The sequence below is a fragment of the Oxyura jamaicensis genome, chromosome 3 (assembly GCF_011077185.1).
Source record: "Oxyura jamaicensis isolate SHBP4307 breed ruddy duck chromosome 3, BPBGC_Ojam_1.0, whole genome shotgun sequence".
Classification (NCBI taxonomy): Eukaryota; Metazoa; Chordata; class Aves; order Anseriformes; family Anatidae; genus Oxyura; species Oxyura jamaicensis.
Window position 1 is genome coordinate 64,507,087 of NC_048895.1, and position 17,113 is coordinate 64,524,199.

At 40.1% G+C, this 17,113-nt stretch overlaps 1 protein-coding gene across 1 annotated transcript in view; it reads left to right on the forward strand.

The window, feature by feature from the left end:
- LOC118163818 (proline-rich protein HaeIII subfamily 1-like) overlaps positions 1–10,058 on the forward strand; it is a 10,580-nt gene extending 522 nt beyond the window's left edge. Inside the window, exons 2-3 of the mRNA XM_035320836.1 lie at positions 239–918; positions 9,920–10,058. Coding sequence (XP_035176727.1) covers positions 239–918; positions 9,920–10,058 — 819 coding nt within the window. The remainder of the gene's footprint in view (positions 1–238; positions 919–9,919) is intronic.
- Positions 10,059–17,113: the final 7,055 nt, after the last annotated feature.

The window sequence follows — 17,113 nt, forward strand, 5'->3', positions numbered from 1 at the left end:
CTAGCCGCGGCCGCAGCAGCCCCCGCCGCCTCGGCAGCCGGCAGCGGGGCCAGCCGCCCCCACGGAGGGCGGCGGCGCCGTGGGGAGGGCGGCGGCAGGTGCCTGCGGGAGCAGCCGCGCTCTGCCGCGCAGCCCCAGAGGCATCTGGGCTGCGAAGTTTGCCCCCCTTCAACTCCGCTCGCGAAGCGGCCGGGCTCACAGCCGGCTGCGGCGGGGGGGGTGGGGGGGCGGTGGAAAGGGGGAGGAGGGATGGAGGGAGGGACGGGGAGGCGAAGCGAGGCAGGCGGCGGCGCTGAGCTCAGTTCATGCTCGGAGAGAGGCTTCCCTCCTGCCCGCGGCGGAGGCGCTCCCTCACCCACCACCCACCCTCCATCCTCCTCCTCCCCAGCCCTCCCGGTGGCAGCCCAGCAGAGGATACCCCTCGCCTCGGGGGTCCCCCCGGGGAAGGGTGGCTCCGCCGCTTTGTCTGTTCCAGCGCGGTGGGGGCGCCTTCACAACCCCCTACCCACCCACAGCCCACCGACCCCTTTGTCTCGGCAGGACGCCCCTCGGCGCCCACCCTCCCGGGGCTCCCCCGCAGGCACGGAGCCGGGCAGAGGCAGCGGGGCACGGCGCGGAGCTCAGCGCAGAGCCCGCAGCCCCCACCCGGGGGCGCGGAGCAGAGCCAGCGCGGCCACAGCCCCGCGGCGGCGCAGGGCGCGCTGCTGCCGCCTGCCGGGCCCGGTGGGAGGTGCAGGGGGAAGCCAGCGGCCCGGCCTCCGTTGCTGCTGCCGCCGGCACCGGGGAGAGCTCCCGGAGAGCTCCGGAGAGGAGGAGGTCGCCCTCCCACCCAAAGCTGGGCGCGGAGGAGGGGGAAGGCCTGGAGGGACTGATCTGGGGGGCTGGGAGGGATCCCGACCAGAAACCAGGAGTTGCAGGGTGAGGGCAAGAAAAGAAGGACAAGAAGGATTTAGAGAAAAATAAAATATTGACTGGTTTCAGGAAACTGGTTCAGCTCACCATGATGACAAAGAATATTTGCACCGACTGGTATGGTTCAGCCTTCCTTTGCTACCAAAACCACCCAGAGCACGTAAAGGTAGTGGGGTATGCTATGTCAAATTCTGGAGTGTCAATCAGCCTCCAAAGCCCTTTACTTGCAGTGTCATCAGTGGCAGCCTTGACATTGCATTCGGACCAGGTCACTTTTTTGCTGAGCTGCCCATTAGCGGATGCAGTTTTAGCAGTGACATCAACAAATATGAACCGGAGGAACATCATGAGGCTTTTTGATCAAATGTGGGTGTTCGTTTGCAGCACAAATATGTGAAACTGGAAGCTCTCTGGAAACATAGAGCCCCAGGTCGTTTGCTTCTCACTTTCCAAGCAGGCTTGTCAAAATAACTAGCAGCCTGTCAAATATGCAGTTATGACTCTTAAAATGCCATACAACATAATGAGCCCTCCAAGGGGGAGCAAAACTCACATAAAGGTGACACTGGTTGTCCTCTACTCCATAACAACATCCTTCTGATTGTCAGCTTCTGTGCTACAAGAAACTATTGACCTGCCAAATTGCTGGTCGTGCAGAGTTCCCAGCACAGTGAATGAGCTCACTCTGGGACCTCAGGAGGCAGCAGCTATGGAGAGCTGCATCTCAAAACAAAGGGAACTGTGGAGATGCTGAGGTTCAGAAACAGCAAAGATGTCCAGCAAGTGGCAGAAAATAATTCAGCTACCTACAGATTCAAATAGTATTTCCTGACTTCTTCAGCATGCCATTCATGTGGGGTTTTGTGTGTTTGTTTTAATTACAGAAATAACATTTGTGTGCAGATGTTAGCTGGTATTATGGCTGTTTGAATTTTAGATTTGAACTAGACAAGATGTAGCAGTAGCATCTGCAGTTGCCATGTAATTACCTCTGTTTCATCACCAGTATGCTACCTTCTGTGTAGTAGACCCCTTTAATATAGTGAATCCTACCCCACCAAGAAGCCAGGGTGGCAAAATAAATAAATAAATACATTGGGAAACACTTTTATATGGAGCAGGTGACTCCTTTTAAAACTGGCAAAGTGGCAAGAACAATGTATCTGATTGTCTAAGACTGGGCACTGGGAAGTTAACAGAAGGGGAAGTTCTACTCACTTGGGCGCTTGAGAAGAAGCTAGTGCTGCATGTGTGTCTATAACTTATCTGGTTGTTTATTACCATGGGAGGCTTCCTAAGGAAAATGTGGGTGGTATTGATGGAATCCAAAAGGATGATCTCCATGGACTCCTATAGCTTCTCAGAGCTCTCTGATCCTTGTCTCTTTCTCAGCATCTTCTGCTATAGCTTTGCGTCTTAGTAAGAATCTCTATCTTTTACCTTTCCCTGAGCTTCAAAGTATTTGTGTCTCCTTATGCTTCTGTCCTCCAGTTCTCTCTGGTCTATGGCATACCTTTCCCACAAAAGCTGCCTTTTCCCATGTCACTTTTATCTGTCTTGCCACTCCCTCCTCTGGGCTTTTCCATGCCCCACTATTCACTGGGAGTTGGGGAGGCTTTTTCATTCTGTCCCACCCTCATGGATATGGACTGCATTTGTCTTGCCTCTGCTTTGGACCAGAGCTGCTTGGTAAGGACCCTCCAAAGAGCAGAATAAGGCCTCAGCAGAGGCAGATGAAGTAAGAACAAAACTGTGTGAGGGCCTTCAGCTATAAGCAGTTGTTGAGGTGCCAGAGAGGATTCCTCCTCTCTCTAACCTCATCACCAACAAGTTTACCACAGCTGGGCTTGCTGTGGGCTTGCCTTTGCTTGCTCTGTGCAATTAGAGAAGCTACAAATTATATATTGGGGAAATGACAACAACAACAACAACAAAAACCTATGGTAAGATGATGTAGAGCAGGCAGGGGAAGGATGAGTAAAGTACTACCCCTGAATGTGTAGCATACTGCTCCTGGAGCACTTTCTGTGAGCCATGGGAAAACTGGATTCTGCTGTCTTTAGGTCAAGTGCCCAGGGCCCTTCCCAGGCCAGTCTAAGCCTGTTCTTGGGGACCAACAGCTCCAGCACACAGCAAGATCTGTTGTGCGCATACAGTAATATTGTTTTGTAGGTTCCCAGTTAGACTTAACAAAAGGCCTGTTGTGTGTGTGCTCAGTGAGTAATTCCAAATGTTCATAACTTTGTCAAAACAAGACCAATTTTCTGAGAAGTCAGGCTGTGCTGTGCTCTTCACTGAAGGTTATTCCATGCAAAATATTAACTTGCAGACTTTAGTGGTTTCACCAGTGGCTTTGTACTTTAAAGAGTCCATAAAGGAAAAAAAAAAAGGGGAGGGGGGGGACGGGACACAGACGGACAGACAGATGGACAAATTTTTGTTTTGTTTCCCTTCACTCATAATCAAGTTTAATTTTTTCTTATTTCTACAATGGGAATTGTTGGAATGTCTCTCTGGGAATATATAATTTCCAAAATTTGTGACCATCAGTAATAACTAGAAACATAAGGATTCGGATGTATTTTATGGTCCCAGTTATTTATAGTACCTGTATATGCATAGCGTCTGCCCTTTGGGGGTCAGTGGGGAACATGCCTTACAGTGGCATAGTGGCAGACAATCCATGCCTCCCACAGTGCCTCCCCAGTGACAGGACAGGCCTTAATGTATGTCTGTAGGCTGTAAGTCTGTCCCTAGCCTGTTCCTTCCCTGAGCCTGGGGGACTGAGGAGCCTAGCTGCCAGTGCTACATCAAGCCCACAGCCACTGGGGAGAGTTAAGATTTCCCAGAACAAACCAGAGGCCGAACAAGCTGGCCTGTAGGGTCTCAAGTGACTCATGAACCACAGCTTTATCCCTTTTCTGTAACAAAATTTGGAACCCTGTGAACCATGTGAACCCTGGTGACATCAGCACAGCACAGGATCGGTGACACTTCATGCTCAGCATTCCCCCTGTGTGGCGGTGTGTCCTTCCCCACTGCCAGCATCCTGGCAGCACAGCCTGTCACCAGGGCTGCTAGGCAATCAGCAGAGGCTCCTGTCTGCTCTAGCCACCGTAATATCAAACCAGTCCTAGACTGCTTGGCAGTTGGTAATGTTGTCATCAATAGTAAAGGGAAAATATTGTTTCAGTTTAACTAACATCTTGTTAATGGAGCAGACCTTACTGTGTGACATGTATATGCATTATATGGGGGTGGGGGAGAAGTCAACTGGGGGGAAATACATGATTAAAACATAATGCAAAAGTATTGTAGGCTTATGAACACTGCAATAAGAATTCTATTCAGACCTGTAAGACTATAGCAGTATTAAATTATTTTTTGAACCTCATCCTTACCATGAAGATTGAGTGTCAGGTACTTTTTTTTTTTTTTTCCTCCTGCAGGATTTCAAGACTTGATTGCCCAAATGACAGTTTACTTATTTTACTGTCACATACTTTTGTGAAATGCCATAACAAGTTGATTACAGGTTTCACATTTTGCATAGTGACAAAATCGTCTGTCATATAATAGTCTGATGCCTGAAAGCCATTTAACTAAGAAGCAGTTTCTACTGAAAATAATGCTATTTGAAACATTAAGATTGGGTTTAAATGTGTACATTCTTTTAAGCAGGGCTTTGTTTTAACTGAATGAGAAAACCAGTATTATCCCTTTTAGGCATGAATTTAAGACTTGTCAAAGTCACCAGACAACAAATAGCCAGAGGGTATCGTTTCATGAATGAAGTGAAGAACAGAAATGGGAAGCCTAGTGATATATCCCAGCTGCTGCAAAGTGGAAAAAATGCTTGGCTCAAGTTTGGAAAACCCATTATCCTTACTAACTGATGGTGGATGTCTGAGGTCATGTCATGCACTCTGGCTACTAGAAAGAAAAACAAGCTGCATTTTCCCTCTGCATAGAACTATTTGGTCACCAGAACTGGTGTGAATGAGAATAATTAGATTTACCTTCCTTATTTGATGATGTCCATACCTTAGATGAAATACAAGAAATACAGTTAATAAGGACAATGCATTCATTTAACATATCCAATTTCTGTAGTGATTCTGAGTGACCAGATTTTAGGAACAGTGTGAAGCATCATTTCTACTTAGCAATGCTAACCAGATGAGGAATTTTCCAGGGGATGCTATTATTGCTAACAAGCAGATGAAGTAACAGTAACAGCATCCTAACTTCTTATGTGTGGGCAAAGAACAAGCCAGTTTTCAAAATGTGAAGGGAATAGGAGAGGGAAGCTTAGAAAGCTGTAAGATTGAAGAAGAGGATAGTGTGTTCCTAGCACTGTCACACACTGACTTTATAGACAAAGCAGCCATCACATACCTGCCAATATGAATGCTAGTAGAAAATAGCAGCAAATTAAACATGAGGAGGAGTACTGAATGTACCTTGAGAGGTGCTCTCATCATGTATGAGCAGAGCTCAGCAGGGCAGGGCCAAAGGGCATCTTTGACCATCCTGAGCCACCAAATTTGACACACTACAGGTGGCAAAAAACTACTCTGGAGCAACAGAACAAAAGTAGTCAAGTGCTATCTCTGCATCCTGGTTGCTAAAATTGTTCTCCTCCCAGACTGGAGAGACAGCAAAGCTGCAACAGCTTCCTAGAAGCTTTCCTAGACAGCATCACAGTCTTGTGGGTGAATGGGAAAAAGAAGGAAAGGGAGGGGAAGGGTTCCTTTTTTGTTGTGCAGCTTCACACAGGAGCAAGGTTGACAAAATTGTCATCCTGTAAACATACCACTGCTCTTTGTATATATAATTTTACAATGTGTTTCTTAAATACTGTTATAATTCTCTCTGCTTTTATTGGCCTATCTGATGGAAGGAAGGAAGGAAGGAAGGAAGGAAGGAAGGAAGGAAGGAAGGAAGGAAGGAAGGAAGGAAGGAAGGAAGGAAGGAAGGAAGCTGAAAGAAAGAAAGAAAGAAAGAAAGAAAGAAAGAAAGAAAGAAAGAAAGAAAGAAAGAAAGAGAAAAGTCTAATAATGCTATAACTACTTTATTTTTAGTCGATGCTTTCTCATTTGTGGATGTTAAAGCATTGTAAATGTGTATTATTGATCCTATGTTTCAGTAGACCTCAGCACAGAGATGCGAAATACTTCATATATTAGGTACTTTGGACATTCACAGCAGATTTTTGTTATTTGTCTCCTGTAAACTTGTGTAACCGTTAGCAAGTCACTTAAACATTCTGCTTCTCATATACCTCTTCTGGAAAATAAATGTGTTCTCATTTTGCCTTGGGCAAGGTAGCACAAGGGAGAAATCATTTTCCTAGCACTGGAATTTCCTTTAACTTTTAAAATCGGCCAATGTGGAGGTAAAATTACTCTTCTTGACCATTGTTGTTTGGTTTTGGTTTGGTTTGGTTTGGTTTGGTTTTTCCTATTGCCTTCACTGCTGTGGAATCGTGGATACACTTCCGTTCACAATATGTTTTTAAGCATTCAAGAGTCAGTATGCTTTTAAGTTGCCTTTTCCATAAGCCACTGACAAATTAAGTTTTCCAAATCTTAAATTTTTCTTTTCAAAAGTATTTCAAAAACATTAGTTTATATTAATATTAATGTTAAGAAAACATCTTGATTACTAGTGAAATTAAAATCCTAATTTTTTTTTTTTTTTTTTTTTAAAAAAAAAGAGTTTCTTATATGCTGAAGCAGTGACAGCAGTGTGACTACAGTCTTAGAAACTGAGAAAGAAGTCCTATGGGAGATGGGGAAAAAAGGTTAATCTTTGAAGAGAAAACTGGATGGTCAAATGGAAAAATAGAAGGAACCTTCATATTGCTTTTGTGGAGAGATCTTGTCGTCATCTGAGCTGTCAGAAGAGCTGGAGTAGTTAGTTACCAGTAACAGCTGAACTTTTATAATCTTTATAAACTGCAACCTGTCAAAAGAGGGCACTGTGTTCATATATACACAGAAGACACAATATTGGAGGTAGCTGTTCTTGCTGGTGTGTGGATGCACAGATTCCCAGCCAAGGTTTGCCTGCCCTGCCAGATGCCTGTGTCGGCACCACTGCACCCCAGCCAGTGCCTACTGGCTTCCCCCAGGCAGCAGATAACTGAGGATGCTGAATGCAGAGGTAGCATAGTCATGTCTAATGTGGTCACATTTCATGGCCCAAGCAGATTAATGGACACCACAAAGAGTGAAATGTAAGAGGGAAATGTGGAAGGAGTGCAGCAGGCCTAATGGTTTCTTCTGGACTTTGTGTTTTTAAAAACCTTTCTGTTTTCCTGAGAGCATTAAGTAGACTTGTAACTCACACAACTGATCAGAGAGAATGATAAACCTTATTTTGTTTGTATGTAACATTTGGATAGCTTTATAGGTGAAAAGGAGTCCCTTTGTTTGTCCTGCTTGACCTCCTGCCAGAGGCGACAAATATTCCTTGGACTGATTTCTGATTGAACTAAAACTGTGGGAGAAACACAGATCTAGACTTGATTTAAAGTTTTCTAAAAATGATTTCTAAAATGCACAAAATGTTATTTAATATATTTGAGGGATCCACTATTAGATATAATATTAAAAATGTTTATTTTGATTCTAGTCTAAAATTTATTTTTCAATAGCTGGTTCTTCCTTCTGGTAAGCTTCCTTCTGATAAACTAAGTAGCTTGGTATCTTTCATCATACTCACAGAATTTCTTGAAAGCCATTTTAGTTGTTTAACCTCTTTTAGAAAATTGGACAGCAGAAAACACAATATCCTAGTAGTGAATGTCCCATTAGCAAATGCAAAAAGTCTAGGGAAATTTTTGCCTGCATCCTCATGATGAGAGGTCCTGTCCAACTCTGTGTCTGCCATGGTCTCATGATGCCCTTTCTCTGGTTCTGTTTCCTGGAACAAAGTCTTCCATGGGTTCCCTCAGAATTGGATTGTCTGGTCTTGGCTATATGACTTTTCATTCTGTTCTACTAAGATATATTTCTTGGTGTTCAGCATACCAAATTACATAGACAGTAGTTAGTTGTCTTCACTATGTGCCACTCGACCTATTTTTCGTTGCCCAAAAAATTCTTAACAATTTCATTTTTCCTTTTGTGTAGAAAGTATTAAAATTGTGGATATAGTACAAGGTGGTAGTGACATATTCAGTGGTTGTTTTGCAACTAAACTTACAGTTTGAGACACACCAGTTAGCTACATTTTTTGCCACTTTAATATGCCCTCTGTTGACTTTCTGTCATTCCAGTTTTCTCAATCGAATGGTCATCAAAATGAGCTAAAAAAGTCTAAATATTTTAAACCAACCCAATTACCACCATCACCCGAACTTGTAATCTCATCAATAAAAGCCATCAAGTAAGGTTGACAAGATCTGCTTTCCATAAACTCATGTTGATCAGCATTAATTATATTATCCTTCTTTAATTCTTTATTAATTGAGTCTTATATCAGCTGTTTCATCTTTTCGCTTTGGATCAATTTTAGACTGACAGGTATATAATTGCCCAGGTCATCTCATTTACCCATTTAAAATATTGGCACAACATTAGCTTTCCTCCTGTCCTCTGGGGCTTTTCTGGTGCTCCAACTCTTATTGAAAATCAACATTAATGGTCCAGAGAATTTCTTTGCCAGGTTTTTCTAAAACTCTTCAATGAAAATCATCTGGACCTTTTCAATTGGAAATGTGTGCTGTAAGTAACTGCCTTTTAATTCTCTAGAGTGACCGGTGGAATGGAAACTACTTTAACATTGCCTTATGATAAAATTCCTACCTTTTTTTCCTACTTTTTTTTTTTTTTTTTTTCCTTCAGAGCTATGCACTGAACACCAGTGTCTTGCCTTCCTGCATTATAATTCTTTGTTCTGTGATTCCCATCTGCTAGTACAAAGCCAATATTGTTCTTCTCATTTTATTTGCTTTTAATATCCTTCTTTAAAAAAAAATAAAAAATAAAACTCTCTCTTCCAATTGACCTTAACAGCCTTGGCAGGTCTTATTGCCTTATTGCCGTTTCAGTTTTGTAATTGATTCATCTTGATTTACTTGGATCTGGTGAGGTCCATTATAAAACGATTGTGTATTCTTTTACTTTTGTTTCCTTTATCTATTTTTGCAGTTCCTACTTCAATGTACATTCATTATATTCTGCTACTCGTTTTTTTTTCTTTCTTTCCTTTTTTTTTTTTTTTTTTTCTTTCCCATTTAATTCAGTCCTTAATTGCACCAACTCTCTGAAATCAACCCATGTAAAGCAATACATAATCAGTGCTGACTGGGCTTTGTTCTCTGTGCAAACAAATCTAGGAATCTGCATGAATCTAACCACAACTTTGTACCTAGTAATATGTTAGAAATTCTCACCTAAAACTTTTTTAAATTCTAGAAAAGTTTTAACATTGGCAGCAGACATTCCTCATCATATGTAATTCAAGCTGAAGTTTCTCTGATAACATATCTTGTCATTCCTCCTGCCATATAGACAGGTACGGAGCTGAGCACCTGCTTTCCTTCTGCGATATGGTCACTTGCAGCAAATCCCAAATGGTGCTTTGCGCTCTGCCAGTTAAATATGCAGCCATAAACCTTAAAGAATTGATCACTTCTACCCTGTCAGCACTGGAAAGAGGTAGTGTCACTTCTGACATAAAGTGTCATTTTCCACTCTTTCTTCCCTCTTCATCTTTCCTATATAGATTATACCCAGTGATTTCAACATTCCGGTCATACAGATCGCACATCTAAGTCTCAGTAATACCAATGAGGACATATTCATGGTCATAAATAAACCATTACAAGTCTTGTTTACTAAATGGCTCCTAGCCTTGGAGTATGAGCATTTTAAGACATTTTTTTCTTCACATGCTTTAGAGCTTTGATTAATTTTTTTCTTAGTATCTTGATTTTGTGCTAAACAACTGCTCTGCTCCTCTCCCTGTTCCCCTTTTATTTGTTTCTCTTCCTCAGGCAACAGTCACAAGGGGACCCTGGTGCATCAGTCAGATATCTCCTGTACAACCCATCTCAAGGAGCTGCAAGCAGTTTCCCCACCACAAGAGCAGTGTGCTGCCAAAGAGAGGAAGAAGGAAAGAGGTCTTCCTTGTGATGAAGCTCCATTGCTGTGTTCGAGTGTAGGAGCAGCTCTCAGCTATGTGATTAGCTCAGCCCATTGAGAGTAGGGGAAGGGCTTTCATAGATCAGGTTTTGCTTACTGGCTTAAAAAGTTTACCAAGTGGCAGTGTCATATTTTGTGTCTTGGCAGCCAGGTAACAGCAAACAATGTTATGGTCTGTATATGCTTCTTGAGGGAGATCCATTCCATTTATCTTTTTTGAGTGGTGATTTTCTTCCACTATATAGCTGACAGAGAGTTGAGGTAGATTGAATATAAGGAGATGATAGCAGCAAGATGTTATTGTGCTAAAAGAAGATACACCCTGAAAAAAATATTAACTTTCAGACAACAAAATATTTTTTGTTTAGTTGTTATAACAACCCCACACAATCTTTATTATTTTTCAGCTTTATTTTCTCTTTCCGTTTGGAGTTAAATAAGGAATATTTAGATTGTATAATTTTTAGGACAGGAATTAGAGCTTTTAATGGAAGCTAGCTATAACAAAGCTATAAAGAAAACCTAACAACATCATAAAAACTGAGAAGTAAACCTCTTTCCTACTGTCACTAACCTATCAGAGAGGCTTGAAGGTAGATTAAGCTTTGATCTTTAGATTCTTTTTTCTTTATAGTAATGGGCTCCTGAATTTTCTGCCAAGCTGATTATTTTGAATCAACAGTCTCTGATTATTTTTATAAATTTAGGATATATTTGTTCTCTCTCACTCATTCCAGTATCTTCTCCTTTAAACCTTCCTTTACAATTAGTCTTTGACGTGCAGGAATTGGACTCGGTGATCCTGGGGGGTCCCTTCCAACTTGGACATTCTATGATTCTATGCTTTATCTAACATGGAACACACATTTCACAAACCGCTGAGACACACATAAGCTTGTAAACAAGCAACCACCTGACCAGCATAGCATGATATCACCATTTCTAGTCCTTTCTATTGAATAATCCATGGTTCTAAGCTATGTTCTAAATCTAGATTGAATTCTTCAGGGCAGAGATTGTGCCTTTGACTTGTAAATTATTTAATACACTTGGACATTTAAAATATAAAAAGGCTATAACATTACAGAACTGTGATCTTTGAGCTCCTATTTTGTGTATATTTCTAAGATTCATTACATATTTTTTTCAGTTGCTCTTAAATTCACTGCATATTTCAGTGCTTTTTTTTTTTTTTTTTTTTTTTTTTTCCTTTTGCCGTGGCAGATGTCAGCTCCCTCAGCTTTCTTGCAATTAATGCTCTTGCCAATTTTTCATGTTCTGCCTTGAGGTCAGATTTGAACGAGAAAGGTTTGTCAATTCCTGCAACCACCAGATCTGAGGCTTTACTGTAGTTGTTATATTTTGTCATTTTTCGTTAAGATTTGTTGTTGCTCCCTTCTCGCTATACCGTTTACTGATAGTCCAAGATATTTCTTATGCTCCTCTCTGGAGAGAGCCATCCTATGCAAGGGACCCGTTTCATTCCCTTTGTGGATGCAAATCACCTGACTGTTTTCACATTTAGGAAATTGTTTGTAGTTCAGTATTTAAGTACATGAGGTGCATTTCAATTCTATGTGTTTTCATATAACACAGCTGTATATTTCCCATCCATCTCTCCAGCCAGCTACTATTTCTGCCCCATGCTGTTGTGCTAGAAGCACTGCAAACCAGCACAGACTGGCTTTGACTCAAAGATTTCTTAGCAAATACAAATTTTGTCAGCATTCTCCTAAAGTGCCCTAGAAATAGTTAGAAAACTTTCTGGTTTTGACCGAACCCCAGGAAACAGTGTGGTTGATGATAGCGAATAAGATGGTAAAGAATCTCAAAGAAAAGACCATTTATTTCTGAGGGTGAAGAGTTCAGTGGTATTTCTACTATTATGTTCTGTAAGTCCAAAATGAATTTCCTCATCGCTCTGTTCTTCAGAAGTACTTTGTCTAAGAAGGTTTAACCAGCCTAGGGTAATCTTTCACTACTCATTAGGAAGCTTCCACATAAATAAATAATCCACAGTAAAATTATATTGCATTTCTTTTCCTGTTTCTGTTATTCTTTTTCCCTATATCACTCTTTCTTCAGCTCTTTATCTCTCTGACACTGTTCTTTTTGCACGTATTGGCTCACTTTCTTTTTGCTCTCACTGTCTGTAGGTGTTGCTTCTGTCACTGAGCTTTCTTCACTTCACTGAAGCTCTTTCTGAAGCTAAAATTCCTTCCATATCCTAAACTTTCATTAGAACTATGTGGTTGATTTGCAGATAATTCTTTCAGGAAACTCTCAAAGTGATATTTTTGTTAGTCCAGGGGCTTGCTTTTCCATTTATCTGATATTTTTTGGCACTGAAAACATTAGCTGGAGCATTCTGATCATTGTTTGAATGACACTAGTGGAAAAAAAAAATCACTTCAGTTGTATATTCAGCATCTGGCTACAGGGTAAAACAGAGGAAGATGCAAAAGATACTGGAAATTCTTTCCACTTCTGATATTTGTCCATTAGATCAATTTCATCAAAAATATTGAAAATTTAATTCAGAAAGAAAAATACATAAGTCATGCAGTTTTTGACAATGCCAAAACTCTCTGTTATAAAGGATTCTTTGGCCAGTTTCTATTTGTAGCTTTGTGTTGGTATGTATTTATTTATTTTTAATTATGTAAAAATGAGATGGGAAATGAAATATAAGTGAAAAAAAAAAAAAAAATCAGAAGCGAATACCCAAGCTATAAACCTTAATTTTTCTCCTGATAGTAAGCAACTTCCCCTGTAAATATGCAGAGTAATAAAGTTATAACATAAGAATAAACAATCTTGTTCTCCATGCCCTCTGCAAACTATGTTACTAAACTGACTTTCATTTCATCAAACAAGATTTTAGGATTGGATAGAGCTGACTGGGATAATGCAAATCATAGTGAATAAAGGCATATGGTCAGTGTTACATTATTTTTAACACCAGCTTGTATGAGTTGAATTCATTTTTTCTCCAAATTCACCTTCTTTATCTTTATTTGATGCCATTATTGTAGATGATTCATTTCTACAACATACATATGGCAGACGCCATTTTGGCCAACATACTGGGACTGTTTTAAGAACTGTTACCTAAGCAGAAGCATATTCAGACCATAGGATCATAGGCTTCCCTTCTTTCCCTCATATCTCTGCATATCCACCCCACACGCCATGCAATCAATTGGCTTACAGATACATCCAGAGCACAGCAATAATCCGCTCCCCTGTGGGCTGTGGATTTTGCAAAGTAGTAAGACCTTCTTTTGCATCTTAGAGATGTAAATGGTGCTGAGCCTCCCACCCAGTTTCTGTCTTGATTATTCCTTTCATGCAGGCCCACACATTTTTTAACAACATTGCAGCCAAATGAAACTCCTGATTAACAGCTACGCCTTCACATACGGGAAAGCACAGAGAAGCTCAGTGCTGACGGTGGGCACTGCTCTGGTTTCTGCAGCAAAACCATACACAGAGAGAGCTTCACAGAGAGAGCAGCTAGTCCCTAATGAGCCTTGCTTCATGGGCTTCTTGGTTAGCTCAGAGGAACAGCCAGCAGAGGGGAAAAGTGACTGACTGGTGGCTGGTGGTATAGGCTAACATTTGCTGTCAGCCTGTACCACATACAGATTCAAAGGCTGCAAAGTGAAACGAGTAAGAAACTGTCTCAGAGGAGCATACAGTCTGCTGGGACATTCAGAGGAGTGCTGGATTGAAAGCAGGTGCCTCACTTTTGTCTGTGTTGAAACTCCTAATCTCACCTGCAATAATAACCTGTGTTATGTTAAACAAATATTTGTTTGTTTGCTTGTTTTTCTCCCTTTGTTTTGTACAAATGGGGTAAATAGACACTGGCAAGAAAATTGAAACACTGAGTAGTTGAAGGTTATAACTTAAAAAACTACATGGATTTCTTCATTTTACAAAACTGAGATGCATAGGCATTGAAGATTAACTGCACTCATTGTCCTATATCCAGCTGGTATATATTAAATGTGGATGGTCAATAGAGCATAAATATGTTGTGCATGTGCATACTGACAGCACATATATCAGAAAAAAAAAAAAAAAAAAAAAAAAAAAAAAAAAGCTCCAGTAAAAAGCACATAAAACAATTGTCAAGGAAGTATTTTTTATATCACAGCTAGTCATCTCCAGCAAGATGCCAGAAAGCGTGTTAAAAATACTGTATATATTCAGCTCAAAGTGTGTTTACATTTGCAATATGTTCTTTTATGTGAAAGAACAGAGACAGAATGAAAGGAGAATCCTCCCCTTGGTAATGACTATTTTAATATGTCTACCCAATGCTTTGTAAATAATGCAGCACTATAAAATTTAGTCATAAGAAGTAATCATTATTTCTCAATAAAACAGAATAATTTTTCCATTTCACCTGCCATATAAGTGTCTATAAACATTAAATTTACTGTTAAGAGTGTTCCTCCTATTCATGTCCTAATGCAAGCAATGTGAAGATTTATAACATCTCAGAAAATTACCCTTTCGTTTCCCTGGTTCCACCAAAAAAAAATGTAGTACTGAGCAGGGATTTTTAATCTTCCCACAGATTGGGCCCAAGTCACAGAACAAATAGGCCATGGTAACTTCTTTTGGTTTCTTCTGTAAACTTCCCTCATCGGTGAGATGCTGAGAGACATGTTAGCGAAACACACTCATGTTCAAATTGGCCAAAGCTACTTTTCACATGATTCTCAGATGTTTCCTTGAGGAAAAATGATGGGAAAATGGTGGAGGAGTACATTTTATTTTAAATGAGAAGAATTTTAAGTGTGGCTTATTTGCTCTAAAAAGAAGGAAGTGGGTGATTACTGAATAATTTTATGTTACACTATCTTGAGAGAGAGGCGGTAACTGACAACTGTTATATCATCAAGGAACTTTTTTTTTTAATATGTAATGCATAGCTGTTATTTGGTTGCAAGATATGACAGATGCTCCTTGTGCCAAACTGGGAAATATTTGCATTGTTTTTATTGGTATAATGAATAACAGTGCATTTTGTGAGATGTATTATTTAGAGTTGGGTTAGATCAAAAGATTTCAGGTAGGAAAAGAAAGCAGCAGCAAACCTAGAATGATGAAACACAGAATACCAGCATAACAAAGGCTGCCTCCAGGATGGTCATTTTGAATTCTTGGGCCAATCTTTAAATGAAATGCATATTAAAAAGCTTGAAAGTGTCCCTTTGCAGAAAGCAAGAAACGATGACGTAGAAATGGTAAGTTGCACATTATAACTTAGGCTGGAAATCCTGGTTTACAGAAAACGAAACCCAAGTGTATATGTATCAGTGTATCTTGATGGGGCAAGAGAAGAGCATGCACCAGTTCTTCTCCAAGCTTTTCATCTCCTTAGAACGCTTCTGCATGGGCTCCAGTTTCCAGGCATTTTGAGTGAACTTTACAGATGGGATTTCTCATGAACTCCAAGCAAGTACCAGCCTGCATGATGCAGGCCTTAGGGCTCATCATGCTGTGCTGCAGGAGACAGCAGAGGTGCACCCCAGAGAAGTCATTAAGTCATGCCTGGACAGGAGGTTTTAGGGAGTTCCAAGTGTAGGTGACACAGCATACTGAAGAGTCTCATTTTACTGTTTCTGTCTGAAGATTTTACAAGTCTGTTTCGGATAGGCAGGTGAACCAAACTGAAGCACTAATCAAGAGCATGTGATTTGTCGTGTCATAATTCCAGGAACATTGAGAGCACCTATTACTTCAAAAAGGGCCTCAGTAAAAGGTCTAAAAATGTAATCTGTACATAGTATAGCCATAAAAGTAGTTTCTTAGAACTTTTATATGAATAAAAAATGCCCTTCAATCTGTTATTCTACAGGAAATATAGCTTTAAAATTTGAGTGGCCTATAGTTTTAATGATGTCAGAATACCATCAATCACACTAAAATATTAGATATGCATAATAAAGGTGACAATAACATTTTCGATTTTTTTTTTTTTTTTTAAATCACAAGAATTAGATCATTATCTTTAAGGGAAAGGAAAAAAACGATAGAGGATAAAAGGGAAGAGGTAACTGAAATTGTCCCGTTACCTCTGTTTTTGTGGAAGATTCTAGCTATAGGGAATATTTTGAGCACATCAATATTATGATCATGACAAGTGGAAGGGATGTTCAAGGAATCAACAGGAAATACTACAGAGAGTAGATTATTTGAAATTTTGCTGGTAACCATTTCCCTGCAGTCATAAATTTGCATATATATGAAATATCAGATTATCAAAAAATATCCTTCTGCAAATAGTCACAATTTTCCTTTAGAAAGGCATAATGGGTCATAAGTCTCTTTGAAGTGTGAGCCAAAGAGGAAAAAGTGGTTGAACCACTCTTTTCCATAGTATGGATATACAACATTTTCCTCCCTTTAAATCACACAGTTTCTACTGTAGCTCGTAGGAACTACTCTAGTGTGACTAATCTGGAGCAACAACTACACACTAGCTCAAGGAAAATGTTTTAAGCTTGTTATACCATATAGTAGTAATTTGTTTCTCACATCCGTGGTTAAAAAAGAGGCAGAAAGGGGGAATACCAGTTTTAACAATCCATGGACAAGAGACTTTATCTGGCAGGGAAAAAAACTTGGCTTCTGTTTCCTGCTCCAAATACTGTTGGTGAATATTCATCGTATTGAATTATCTTATTATTAAATACACAGTCCTGGAAGCAGGCAAATCTAAATTTCCAACTTCATCCTAAGGAATACACTGGACTTCAGTTACAGTATTAAAGTAAGAACCACAAACCCCTACCTAAATAATTGGAAACTAGCTCAAATATAATCACAATATTGTGATTTGTTTGTTTTGTTTTAATCCATATGATATAATTATTTGTAAAACAAAGAAATTAAATCATATAATAATTTTATAAGAGAATAATCATATAACAATGAATTGAAAAGGTTTTCTACACCGTCAACAGCTAAAGTTGGGTTATATGACTCTTACTGAATCAGTGGTACACCAGTCTTTTTTTTTTCCTTCT